General features: G+C 45.4%; 1 protein-coding gene across 1 annotated transcript in view; it reads right to left on the bottom strand.

Moving 5' to 3' along the window:
- Positions 1-14,376, bottom strand: part of cacna2d3a (calcium channel, voltage-dependent, alpha 2/delta subunit 3a) — a 108,381-nt gene that overhangs the window by 29,790 nt on the left and 64,215 nt on the right. The window contains exons 13-26 of the mRNA XM_078288329.1: positions 13,422-13,439; positions 9,226-9,297; positions 8,779-8,859; positions 8,050-8,124; positions 6,846-6,929; positions 6,672-6,743; positions 5,720-5,781; positions 5,489-5,556; positions 4,751-4,796; positions 4,155-4,252; positions 3,862-3,955; positions 3,356-3,451; positions 3,072-3,193; positions 1,862-1,939 (exon numbers count right to left, since the gene is read on the bottom strand). Coding sequence (XP_078144455.1) covers positions 1,862-1,939; positions 3,072-3,193; positions 3,356-3,451; positions 3,862-3,955; positions 4,155-4,252; positions 4,751-4,796; positions 5,489-5,556; positions 5,720-5,781; positions 6,672-6,743; positions 6,846-6,929; positions 8,050-8,124; positions 8,779-8,859; positions 9,226-9,297; positions 13,422-13,439 — 1,066 coding nt within the window. The remainder of the gene's footprint in view (positions 1-1,861; positions 1,940-3,071; positions 3,194-3,355; positions 3,452-3,861; positions 3,956-4,154; positions 4,253-4,750; positions 4,797-5,488; positions 5,557-5,719; positions 5,782-6,671; positions 6,744-6,845; positions 6,930-8,049; positions 8,125-8,778; positions 8,860-9,225; positions 9,298-13,421; positions 13,440-14,376) is intronic.

Genomic DNA, 14,376 nt, shown 5'->3' with positions numbered 1-14,376 from the left:
CTGTCCTGTTAAGTTAGTGTATTAGCGTATTCACAAGTCTACAGCTCAGTGGAGCGGAGGGCAGTGAAAACTGGCCCCAACCGGCCCACGCTAAATTTGCATTCTAGCCTCCATCTCCCCTCCCATCTGACTCTCTTATGTAAAATCATCTTTACAGGCATACTCCTGTCTGACAGGCATAATCATCATTGCTGTACATCACTATCCACTTTAACAATAGGCTCTTCATGAAGCCGTGTTACTGATTAGTCATTTGGATTGCGGCTAAATAGGGTTTGAGATAAAGATACTATTATAAAAGAATAGTGATCAGGTCAACATGGTCAAACAAACTGTGGGCTGCTGTAAACTGTGGGCTGCTTTTGTACTGCTCTGTTCGCAATCTGATGCATGCTCTGAGTGTGTGTGTGTGTGTGTGTGTGTGTGTGTGTGGCATTGCGCAGACTCTGCCATCTCTGTCCTTCTGCTCCAGCACGCCGTAGTTTCCCCCAGGCCAAGCGTACCCACAATGCACTGCTTTCATGTCAACGTATTCAGGCACCGTGAAATCATCTTCTCTTTCTCTGCCCCCTTTTTTTTTTCTTCTCTTATTTTATCATTCCATTCCCCAAAAAATATTTTGTTCTGTTTCTCCTCGCTTTTGTTTGTCCTCTCCCCTGTTCAGACATTTCCTTCGCTGCCTCGGCTGGCATGATTAGCTCTCATCTGTGAGATTATCAATACGCCGTCGGCAGCGGAGTTCAGATACGTAATCATCAAATGTGTTTTTTAATATAAGAACAAAAATGTGCTCCATATTAGCCCCCTGTGTATACAGTACGCTGGGTGGCAGATAGGATTGCACTACTCCACATGCACTGTATTTGAAAGCATGCACTGGATCTCACTGAAGACCATTGAGCACTGTGTAATTACTGTTGGTGCCATGTGCTCTTAACATCTTCCTTTATCTTTTTTCTTCTATCTTACCTATTATTCCTTTACATTAACAAAGCAGTAATTCCATAAAAATAACAATCGCTGGTCAAGTTATACTGAAAATGAAGATGGACAGTATTAAGTGGGTGTTACATAATATACGGATGCTGCCTATGCCTCTCGTGCCTTTGGGGAGAGGTGGGTAACGAGTGATGTCATATCACAACCATCCCAAAGATAACACCATAAGTACTGTAAACCAAAGGTTCTATATTTCTGTCTCCTCTTTTTCCCCCTCTTCCTCCTTCCAGCTCCAGCTCCTCTCCTCCCTAGCCCCGAGCGCGGCTAGCAGAGCGAGGAAGGATCACGCTTCATACCATCATCTTGCTGATTGCACCGAGTTGCATTATATGGGCGTGACATTGTGGGTCTTCTGAGTCACCAGGACTTGAGATGAGGCACACCACAATGAAATCCTCTAGGCCACAATGTGCCTTAAATAAGCACAGAGGCAAAAACCGAATGCACGAAAGGCGTTTATGAAATTGGTTTCTATTAATATATTTGGGCATAAATACCCTGGGATGCGCACATTCCTGTTATCTTGCTCTCTCTCTCGCCTTCTCCCAAGCATACGCACACACACGGACAAGCACACAAACACACAAACACACAAGCATGAACACAAAAGCAACAAAGTCAGTCAGTATGGAGACAATCTGTGTTTCAACTCAGTTCTGTTCTCAAGGGAGACAGGAAGGGACAGCCAATGCTAGGCCAGAGAAAAAAGCCTGAATAATGAATAGTGTGAGGAAGAGGACATTGCTCCCTCTTTGTAAATGCAAGAGTGCATGCGTGTGTGTGTGTGTGTGTGTGTGTGTGTGTGTGTGTGTGTGTGTGTGTGTGTGTGTGTGAGAGAGAGAATCACTGAGCCCCCTCTTACCAGCAGCAATGGGTGATTTCCTCTCATCCAGAAGCTGAATGGCAGTGCTGGCCAGTACAACACTCTTGTTCTCCGATCCTGAAACACACACGCACGGATGCACGCACACACACACACACACACACACACACACACACACACACACACACACACACACACGCACGCTCTTCATATCACATTCATATAATAATTCCCTGTGTTAGCTCTGAACTGACCACAGGGTGATTGGAAAAGAGAGAAACATTGAACATAAAAACCACAGTACTATTCCATGGCTGAAGTTAGCTGCCACAGTCCTGAGAGGAAGAGTGCATCCAAGGCAAGTCCAGAGAGTAAATAAGAGGCTTTCAGATCACTTGTATTAGCTGGCTCTAATGGAAAGCCTGGGGCTGCGGACAGATGAAAACACATTCTCCCTTTGGAGCAGAAACCATTTCTTAGAGATGTAGTTTAAGTGAATATGCGTGAGGTGCCTATGTGTGTGTGTGTGTGTGTGTGTGTGTGTTGAGCGTGCATTCATCCGTGTGTGTGCGAGTCTCTTTGTGAGTGTGTGTTTGCATGTGTGCGCGTGTCTGAATGTGTGTTCTGGCCAAGTCACTATGGAAAGGGCTGAACCTCTTGCTAACATATCCTATTTCAACCCACAGCAATCAGTCCTGTCCACAAGAACACAGCCCAGAATTAATAAGAGAGGAAGGGGAGGTAGAGATGCATGGCGAGAGAAAACAACCAAATTCGGGTGAAAGAGGAAAAGAAGGGGTGAAAAAAAAGAAGAAAAAAAAAAAAAAGGTCGTCCAAATACATGTCAGCATATCGTTCCATTTGCAGAACTGGCAGCAAATGTCTGAACTAAATAAAAGTACATTTGACAAACTGTAAGCTTCTTATGAGTCCCCCGATAGCGTGCGAGTGTGTGTGTCCCACTCGAATCTCCTGCCAGAGTTTCATTTTCAGTGAACTTCTGCTCAGACACTGGATGGCGCCATTCTCACAGTGAGTATCAATTTAGTTATATCAAACTATCTCCTTCATGGCTGCCATGTAATAGCGCAAAAAGGCTGACTTGACTTCTCTTCAACCCAAACCACTGTGAGCCCTTTGACTTTGTGGGTTAGGGTTAGGGCTAGAGTATCGGTTTGCCATCTTGTTAAAAATTGAAGTAACATGATAACCACGCAAACAGAATCTTTCTCGTGAGAGTTTTACAGACCTGTGTTGAAGGGCAGAGAGTAAACGAAGGTACCGGGAACCTGTTCTGCCGCTCTCTTGTACCACAGGGGAAAGTGATCGGCGTTGAACACCCCCTCTTTGTCTTCAGCTGTCAGGAAGTCTCTTGAAGCAGACAGGACACAGAGGTGATGATACAGAAGATGCACACACAACACAATATATGCACAATAGAACCAGAAATAGTGGGGCACATGCAGCACGTGTTCACACACACTTGTGCTTACATACACACACATACAGTATACACACACTCAGCACACTTACTGGTTGGTAAGCTCGTCAGGCACAACAAACAGGTTAATTCTGGACAGGCCGGTCCTTGTGCCCAGGTAGGCGATCTCCACTCCCTTATCAGAGTTCCTGTGTAGTATGACAAATACACAACGCTCAGTGCACCTACTAAAAATTAAATACCAGCATTACTGAAAATAGAATATAAGCCTTTATAAGAAACTTATATTAGATTTTATGTTTTCTGTAAATGTAATTTTATGTAATTATATTATATAATTTTATACATTATACAGACATTTTCTAGAGATTTTTGTATGGTCTATACATTATCACTCCATTAGACCATACACATAACCTTTTCAAAAAAAAAAAAATCAAAACAGACTACGTGGGTCTTTAAAAGCAGGAATCAATCTGACAGTTTTAATTCACTGAAAGGAAGCTGTGCTGCTGTCAGTAAGAATATAGAAATAGAAGAGTAAAGACTATGTAGAAAATAGAAGAGTAAAGACGGGCAGTGAGAGTAGGAGACATACTCAGACTTGTTGAGCACCAAGCTGGTCCAGTAGGCCTCCAAAGGAGCTGTCACCACCGCGTCGAAGAGAACCTCCTGGATCAGCTCCTTGTCACCTAACAAGGGAAAAAACACAATCATTTCCCAGATACTTTAACCAGCCACTGACCACGAGAAACATCAGTTACTGTAATTCTAAAACAAAGTATAAAGAAAGAAAGAGCTGGTAAGTGTTGGAGTGCAGCAGTTCAGCAGCTTGCAGGCTGAGGGTGGAGAGTGAAAGAGTGAGTGCGACTGTAGAGGATTTTAACTAACATTGAAGGTGAGGTTCGTGTCCGCTGAGGTAGAGTTTGATAGCTTCTATCTGGGACAGGTAGCGGTGCTCCGGGTGCTCGTCTATGTTGCAGTATGTCCTGTCACAAAACAAGAACGGGCAATAAGGAAAACGGGCCATAAAAAGCCAAATCGTCACAATCAGCGTTGGGTAGTTTACTTTCAAAATGGAGTTCTTTGCTGATTACTGATTATCTGCTAAACACCACTCAAACTCCACTTACTTTCAGTTACATTTGGATTACAGTGCCGCCATGATGAATAGAATATGAAGTAAAACAAAGTCGGTTTTCTGATTTACAAGCTTTAATTTGAAAAGCTTTTACTTTAATTTGTTTACATGTTAGTTCCCAATCCTGGTCACAACTACTCATCAAGTGACACAGACCATCAAGTCAAAGTCCTGCAGATGCCAAAGCTGTTGTATCAATGTTGTGCCGCAGTGAAATTTCACAGTGCTATGATTTTATGATTAGAGGGTATAATTAGGGTATAGTCCAGTCAAAATGTCACTTGTCTGAGTGAGCAGCATGATATATTCAGAACAGACACGCTCAGCAATGTCGATATACTCTTACCATTCGTCTGCCAGCGCTACATCAGGATGCTCCAAGTCATGAAGTCCTATAACAAAATAAGTACTGTAGATCTTCAACTTAATAAGTGAAAGCAATGGATACTCATAATAATAAGGTTATGCACCCACACCTCACACACACACACTTGCACATCCGCTTACACACACACCAGAGGTGAAAAATGTGTGTTCTGACTGGTTGTGACAGGTCTGATGAGATCAGGAAGAGCCAAGTCATGCTCAGAGGGCTCCGCATGATGGACATGTTTAGAAAAAGACATACACACACACACACACACACACACACACACACATACACCGCGGCATGAATATTAACATGCATGAGGCTGGACATGAAAAATAGACACACACACACACACACACACAGGCAGACACACAACACACACAGACACACACAATGGTGAGACATGAACAAGTACGACACGCCTAAGAAGCCACTAAAGAAATATTTAGCTTCCTGTCCAATTGTGGCTTCCACCATTCACTATCAATACAATACCAGAGAGAGAGAGAGAGAGAGGGAAAGAGAAAGAGAGAGAGAGTGAAGGAAGAAAAAGGAGAGAAAGAAAGAATGGGAGAGAAATCATGCATAGTTAGATGTTAGCTTAGTAGAGAGAGAGAGAGAGAGAGGCAGACAGAGCAAAACAGACAGAAACGAGACAAAGAGAATGAGTGAAAGTAATTAAAGCAGAGAGGAGGAGAAGGGAGGAATTCCTACCTTCCTCCACTGTGACATTCCCTCTGAAGAAGAACTTGCCGTGGCCTCTGGAAAGCGCCACCCCTAGACTACAATAAACACATCTTCTATCAGACTGACACTTCACCAGACGTACTAGGGAAAACTTTCACCATGCTAATACTTTGCTCACTCCTCTAACATCAGTCAAGTCATGGAATGATAGTAGGTTGACAGCCAATACACAGTCAAATGCCTTCCGAGTCGTCTTACCTGAAAGGAGTCCCCTTGATGTCTGTGTAGTAATAATCATTATGCAACACCAGCACACGTTTCTGAAACGCAACAGACAAACACATATATTTAATCTCCTAAACTGCATTCCAGTACATGTACTGCTCCTAACGCGCCGCAGTAAACGGTAGGCAGTGTGATGGCAGATATCTGATTCCCTGCTGTCTGGCTCCATCTAGTGGAGCAGGGAGAACACACTTGTGGCTGGCAGTCTGTCAGGAAACCTGTGACACTACAGATGGATGTGCGCTCTTGCGATGTGAGAAGTTGGAGAGGGATTGTGAGTGTGCATGTGTATGCATGCGTGTGTGTGTGTGTGTGTGTGTGTGTGTGTGTGTGCTGGTAAGTATTTACATATTGGATGCTTAATAATCTGAGTAATGTATAATGTTCTTCACTAAGCTGTGAAAATGCGAAAATGCACACACACACACACACACACACACAGACACACACCTGAATGCTCCCCACTCTCGCTCTGACAGACTAGTAGTAGAGAATCATTGGACTGCTGTCTCTCCCACATTCAGCAACATGTGCTTGGTGGAGATAAGGGGCACACACAGAGACACACACAGAGACACACACACACACACACACACACACACGCACACTCATGCATTCAGAGCACACCAAATCAAAAACAAAATCCCCAAGTCAAGTCAATCCTGTGCGTCACTGTGCCAACTGTAACAGCCTCATAGAATTCCTCCACTGTGTGTGTGTGTGTGTGTGTGTGTGTGTGTGTGTGTGTGTGTGTACTACAAGAACAGTGGGGGGCCAGAGGGGTGAATGAGCCCCCTGGCAGAGTGGATCCTCCCTGCTGAGTATTTACTTTGGCATTCCCACTAGGCCAATCAGTAAAGTGTGTGTGTGTGTGTGTGTGTGTGCGTGTTTGTGTGGGAGCATCTCTGCATTTCGCATTCCTCACCCCTTTGTCGACAGTCTTCTTCACCTCCATGGAGAAGATGCCCGTCTTCCTGTTGACCATGGCGTTCCTCAGCTGCAGCGACACGGAGCACAGGCAAGAGTCTCACACATCAGATCGTGATTCATGAGATATATTGTGACAACGCCTCGTGGAGATTTACCACCAGTCTCTCACCGTGTCATCCTTATCCTCCCACTCCACCTCGGACAGATCCACGCTGCTGTAGTTCGGCTTCCTTCTCTTCTTACCATCCCCGTACTGGACACACACACACACACACACACATATACAGATATTGCAGAAAATGACAAAACAAACAACACCACACCCATGACTCCTTTTCTTAATAATATCCTTTGATTTTGGCCCTCGCTAAAAGGAACGATCAAGCGTGTGTGTGTGTGGTGAAGCTTCACTGATTTATCACTCATAAGGTCAAAGGTGCTTCGGCCTTTAATACTGCAGAGAGCAACTGAACATAATCACCCTACTCTCCTCACCTTCCCTGCCTGCCCGGCTAGCCGGCCGGCCCGCAGACCCCGCTTGATATGGACATTAAATATACATGACACAGGCCACAGAGTGTGTGTATTGTATCAGAGTGCGTGTGTGCGTGTGTGTGTGTTCCCCCCTCCATTCATCTGTCAGTGAGGACAGCCTCCCACCCCTCATTAGTTGTTAAACACTGTTCATTACGGTCTTTAATTAGACTGCTATTAAACCATCTGTCTGTCTGTCCCTCTGTCTGTTCTCCTCTCTTCTCCTCCTCGTTTGTCCTCCTCTCATCCCTCCATATCTCTCCATTTTCATCCAGCGTTTCTCTCTGCTGTGTCGCCCCCCCCCCCCCCTCCTATTTTCACATGTAAAGCAGGTCCCTTGCTCTCCTCCATCTCTCTCTCTCTCTCTCCCTCTCTCTCCCTCTCCCTCCCTCTCATTCCCCCCATCCTCTTGTGAGAGGAGTGAGTGAATACAATAGAGTTAATCACAGCCATTCAGGAGCTGTATCTCTGTCTATTCACAGCACAGCGGAGGCCTGGAACATGGTCTCCTCATCTACATACCACCACGCAGCCAACAAACGCACACGCACACACACATACACACACACACACACACACCACATCACAGCACAGCACATAGTGCACCCACACAACGACACACCAATTTTCTGTGTCAATCTGCATCTCAATGCGTCGGCAAAATCAGTAATTGACTTGACATGAACTCAGAAGTTAGTATTCCTTATTCTCCCATAGAAAATAAATTAATACATTTGAACTCCAATCTCTGCGCCCTGAAAGGAATTGTTGCGATAATAAGGTTCGTACTCGGCTAACTTGTTACACAGCAGCTGAATGGCGCTGGAGGTAATACTCACAAGTGGCCGTAGATCTGGGTGGGTGAGGATGTAGCCGTTGTTGGTGATGGCAAAGGCGTAGCCGTGAATGCCCAGCTACGAGGATACGTGCACACGCACAGACACACACACACCCACACACAAACACACAGAAAATGAGTGCGTGAGATATGAAGCCAAGGCTAATCAAGCTCTTTGTAATTTTCGCTGCCAGAATCTTTGTCTTTCCCGTGAAACTCATTGCAAATTGCACAAAACCAGGGGATGGCATCTTTCATCCACGTCTGGACAATTAACACACTTTCAAATGTCAAATCCACACACCCAACCAAGCCTCAGATCTCGCAGTAAAAGACAGAAATCAGCGTAGGGGAGGTGGCAGGGGACTCTATCAGAATGCATTAGTATACGTAGTGTATAATTTTCCTGTCATTATCAGCCTTCAGGCAGGAGCTGCGAATAATCCCTATGAAAACTTCAACAAAACCTCTGATTTATCTGCTACTGGGCTTGGCATTCAATTACTGTACTGTGGCGTTGGACTGGCACGTGAGCAGACATGAGTCAAAACAATATTCAAAATCCTTTCACTTGCTTTAGCTTCTAACTGATTGAGCATCCAGGTGCACAGTAAGGCAAGATTTGTTTCTGATAATACAGTGTGTGATGGTGTGAGTGGTGCCTTACATATCCATACAGGGTTGTAATAGTTTGATAGTACAAACAGCTATGTGATGGTGTGAGTGGTACCTTATATTTGGGGATGGTCTTGAGCAGCTCAGAGACAGGAACGTCTGTCCCGACTACCCCGAGCAGGATGCCACGGTTTCTCTGGAAACACACACATTCAACATATTTGTGAGGAGAGTTAGGAAGGTTATTTATGTAATATAATTTACTGTTTACCTACTAAAAATTGTAATCTATAATGTAAAACATTTGATTATTGATGCTGATAGATGTATGATATGAAGTTACAGCAATCTATTCTAATTTACAGATCAAATACAACCATAATTAACCATTATTTCAAATTTAGGTCTATTATCTCATAATCTAGTCCCTTCTGAGTTACGCAACAAGTAATTAGTTTCGTAATTGTGCTGCAAGATGGTTGGGGAAAACAAGTTGGTGAAACAAGTTGGGGAAAAGTGATATTGTTTCTCAAGCATTGTGTTAATATGTGTGTGTACTTACGGTCTCATTCTTAGTACTGAACACTGGCATCGCCACTGTGGTCATCAGAACTGGACCCTGACCATCCTCCAACTGAGCGAATGATGAGAGAGAGACAGTGGAAGGCAGCCAGAGAGAGAGAGAGAGAGAGAGAGAGAGAGAGAGAGAGAGAGACAGACAGACAGAGAGAGAGACAGACAGAGAGAGAGAGAAGGAGGGAGAAGACAGAGGCTTATGGTGAAACATAGTATTGATACAGTTACAACAGAAACATAACTGTGCAGAACATTGTACGATATCATGCACATCACATTGTACCATCCCACCTAGTGAGACAGGGTGAGTGATAATCTCAAGCCTGCATAAGACAACATACATTTCTCAACTAGTTAACCTGATCAGGATTCTGGAGCAGACCTAGACCTACTATCTTCTTTGGGGACCTACAAAACTTCCTCTGCATGTTTTATTCATGTTCATTATCTGCCTTTAAATGTGTTCAATCACAGCCTGCCTTTGATCTCTAGCGGAATAAGCTTATCCAAAGGCAGCGCTTCTAGTTTGGGATGGGTATCTTCCCTCCCAAAAGACTGCCGGAATAATTATGATATTTATCTTTCCAGCGGCTGTCTGTATCTGGAGATGATATCCATTAGAGATGAAAGCTTGATACTGTTATGGGTAGACGAGAGGAAGGCTGCTTACTCTGCACAAAGTGGTCTGCTCTTGTCCACTCAGATATGTCAAAACTGCCTAAATGTCACTCGTTCACCCAGTTTGTGGTCAAGTCACCACAAATATTGGGTGCATAAAGTGCAATATAAATCCCAGGGACATCCACAATGGTGTTAATTTGCATGGGCAGGCAAAAGGCACAACCTAATTCCTTGTCAACTCAAAAGTATCCCACAAAATGTGTTATGATCTGTGTTTCTCCTACAGGAATCCACAGAACTCCATTCTATGGACAAAGACTCTGTTAAACTGACTAAAATACTGAATTCCTATACAGCATTAGGACAGCATTGAATGCTGCTGTGAATTACCCCTTTAAACCAATCCTCTAGACCCGAGCATAACATGTCTCCTGTACTCCCCCCCACACACACACACACCTCCCGCCCTCACTTCCCTCCACCAGCAGTAATAATAGGTAATGACAGAAAACTGCCAGCATCCATTCTGTCTCCCTAAGATACGGAGGACAGAGGAATGGGTGACCTGAGCTTAGACAGCTGGTAATAGCAATCCAGGACGCAGTATTGGACATCAAAGGGAGAAAAAAGCACACCTAAGTACAGCCGCTGTAACAATGGACAGCCTTGCTGTTGGAGAATGGGATCGATCAAAGGACAGGGGAAAGGAGCACAGCCTCATCTAAAAATACACAGTCTATTTCCAAGCTCAGGCCTATTGGATCATATATCACCCGTCTGTAAATGTATGGACAGACTTTTATCGTGTTTCCACATGAACTGTTGTTGAGCAGTCCCATCAAATGTGTACTGTTTGCACTTGAACACTAAACTAAGATGCGGTGTATTTGGTGAAAATCAGGCTTGCCCAGCGGCTCTATAGGAAATGACATAATTAACAGGCGGTTACTAGAGCTCCATGGAGAAAGGCAGCCAGTAACCGCATCTGATGCAAGCAAAGCTGACCTCTGCTGAACTAAGGAGGGTCTTCGCTTGCCCCACCCAGAGGAGGAAAGGAGTTTAAACCTGTGCTCCATCATCCTAACCCAGGTGAGGAAAGAGGTGCTTCCTTGAATCCTAAATGAGCGTCCTTCAGCATGACCATTCCCCAACTCCCCGGGGGAGCGCTCTGAACCACGATAACAGGTCTGGCAAAGAATCTAGAGTTTGATTTTTCATACATAACCTACAACCTCGAATCCAAGGTCAGAACCCGACACATTTCGGGCCGAATGTGCGGCATCAGTGCCTCCTTGGCTTTATCGGTGTCAGTCAGAGCAAATGAGGTGTGTAAGTCCTTTACTCAGCTGCGGGTCAGAGAATGAAAAAGATCCCCGCTGGGCTTTGATACAGACACTCCCCTCTGACACAAGCAGGCGCACACACACACACATACACGCACACAAACGCACTTACACCCCTTAGAGGGCTCAGATACAAGGGACCGCACACACACCCCTGCCCTCTGTTTGGTGTCTCATAGGACACCTCGTAATCTGGGTTGCTGTGACGAATGGTGCGCCGGTGGCCGAAGCGACCCTCGTTCCCTTGGCGACGAGGCTTAATGATGATTTGGCTGTGAGCGCTGGAGCCAAAATCCCCCAATAGACTCCTGCGGGAAAAGTAAAAATATACCCCACGAGAAGCAGAGCTGGCACGGACCCAGCGCACGTTTTCACTGCAGTGCTGTTTTAGGATTATCTCCAGAAGCTCTCAATTACCCCGATCAGTGTTAACAATTCTGCTATTAAATCGTGGAATTTATATTCATCTGTGGTGACAATCGTTTTGAATAGCTTACTACTTCAAGTTCATGATCAAAAGGTAATCAAGTGCAGCCAGCTCTCCCGTCTCTGCCTCTCACTCTCCACGCTGTACCACCTACTAAACTTGTTCTCCTGCAAAATCTTCCTCTCTCAACCCCACATCCTCTCCTTTGCCCTCTCTTCCCAACTTTCACTATCTTTCTTCTTCAAATCTCCTACACTCTTTCTCCCCTGCATCACTCCTCCCTTTCCGCTCACCACCCCTCCGCGCTCCCCCCCCTCCTCCCCTCCCCCCCCCCCCCCCCCCCCCACACACACACACACACACACATTTCCTCTCACCCCCACTCCTTGCCATCGTCCCTGAGCTCCAGTGTCAGTTCATCCGACAGAGTGGGAAACAAAGCCAAATGAGCCAGAGAATGATGGATGAAGCCGGTGAGACGGAGGATAGGCGGAGAGGAAGGGAGGGGAACGGGCGAGGAGAAGAGCACAGGTGGGGGGAAAGGGAGGTGGAGAGGAGGCGCAGGAGTGAAACAGAGGAGGAAAGGAGAGACGTGGCACAGGGAAGAAAGAATGACCGAAAGGAACGGCGAGGAGGAGAGAAAGATGGGAGGAAGGGAGGAGTCGGAGGGGACACACCACACCCAGAGGAGTGAAGAAATATCAGCCTCAGATCTGGGAAGCTGATACACATCAGCCCTGGAACACAAATCCCAGATGCTCATCACTTTCCTTACACTGAGCCAATCCCTGGAGTTGTACTAACTTCTTATCACATTCTGCTATTATCACCATGCTGTGTGTGTGTGTGTGTGTGTGTTAGTATGTCTCCTCCTGTCTTACTTTCCGAGGACTGTTGTGTGCATGTGTGCGTGCGACACCCAGACCAGAGTGGTGCTGGGGTGATTGTGTACGAAGAAACAGTGCGGATCCCCTGCTAATCCCCATTACCACGTCTGACAATGTGGTATCTATTTCTGTTTTCTGCTGATCTGCTTCAGCGTCTATCAGCTCGGGTCTATAACCCTAACAGTGCTATGTCAGACATATGGCCTGCCAGCTGTCTAATGGGACCGCTATCTGCTCCGCTCATGTTGATGGTGGGGCAGAGCGCTCTTCTGTTCCACCATCGTCATTGTTATGATTATAGAGCTGCTTAGTACGAGCCCTTATCCCGGCCCACATATGATTCATAAAACATTGAAAACGATGAAAAGGCATCAGAACAGATCATCCCGGCAGTCATTATAGGCTATTGGATTTTCACCCAGAAGACGAGAAAGGAGCTTATTGTGGAGAATTCTACCAAAACGAATAACACAGACAATCTTGTTTTCACACCGAAATCACACAGGCAAACGAACAAATGCAACCTCACGTTTTCACACATGATCACACTGCCAGCATTGTGGCGACACTGGCAAAGCAAGACCAACACAGCAACACCGATGATGAATGACCGAGTGCGAGTGTGTGCTCGGGCGTGCGCGTGTGTATCTGATCAGACGTGCAAAAGTGAGCAATCCACTGAACCGATGACAACAACAATGCAGGGCTTGAATCAGGAGGTTGAGTCAAGCCGCAAAAACGGTACGGTATGCAACTGAATCAAGGTAGCGATACACAACACAGACACACAACACAGAAATGCCATGGGTCACTATGGTAGTTAGTTTACAATCAATTACACACCAGGCCTCAAACACATGTGAACACAGCACAATATGGCAACAGCCTCGAGTCAGAGTTTTACCTTCTGGGCTTGAGGGAGCTACAGAGATCAGATTAAACAGAAGAAGAGAGGAGAAGGAGGAGGAGGAGGACAGGAGGAGAGAAAGGGTCAATAAGTTTTGTGGATAAGTGTCAAAAAGCCTTTTAGTGCGGTTCGCCCCAAATGGAGTGCCAGTATCAGTGGGCGTGTTAAATCCACTGACATTGACTTTGGCTGCGGCTACAAAACAATGACTGTGTCAAGAGGAGATGGCTTTATAGCTGGGAGGGTCACAGCACAAAAAACAACACTTAAGCCGTTACTGTTGGGTCAGACTGGAGTGCATGTACTTTGACTGCGATAAATGGATGGGGATAATTAGGACAAAGAGAACAGGAAAGAAATAAGCAGAGGCAGACAGAAAAAGGGAGAACTAGAGGTTCGCAGAGAGAAAGGGTCTGTTTTAATGTTGTGTGGATAGCCTGCAGGCGGTTCTGCTAGAGGAAACTTGCCTTTGTCTCCTTCCATTTTCTCAGCTCTCTCTTTCTTAATCTATTCAGAAACAGCAGAGGACAAATGACTGCTGTTCACCCTCTATGACCAAACACAATAACTTGACAAAAAAAGGAGTATTGTGCATGTGTGACTGTACCGTATTGTGTGTGGATTATGGATTGCAGAGGATTCTATAGGTTTGTAGTTGTCCTGGGGGTGTTTCAGGGATGATAATGTCTGTGCCAGAGAGTTATAAAGCATGTGCAGTGGGTTTAGCTATTCATGTGATTATTTGAGTTTGTTTTGAAATATTATGGAAATAAGTGAGAGGGTGTGTCATTATTCACTGTCATTCCATAATGTATGTGTGTGTGTGTGTGTGTGCGTGTGTGTGTGTGTGTGTGTGTGTGTGTGTGTGTAGCACGGGAAACACAGAGGGAGGTCGGTTTGTACCAGGTTTGGGAGAGATCAGAGACTAGCTCACCAATGCGCCCCAGTATGT

This window comes from Centroberyx gerrardi, chromosome 14 (genome assembly GCF_048128805.1).
Source record: "Centroberyx gerrardi isolate f3 chromosome 14, fCenGer3.hap1.cur.20231027, whole genome shotgun sequence".
NCBI classification, from domain to species: Eukaryota; Metazoa; Chordata; class Actinopteri; order Beryciformes; family Berycidae; genus Centroberyx; species Centroberyx gerrardi.
Note: the sequence above shows the minus strand (reverse complement) of the source record. Positions and strands in the feature narration are given on the sequence as shown.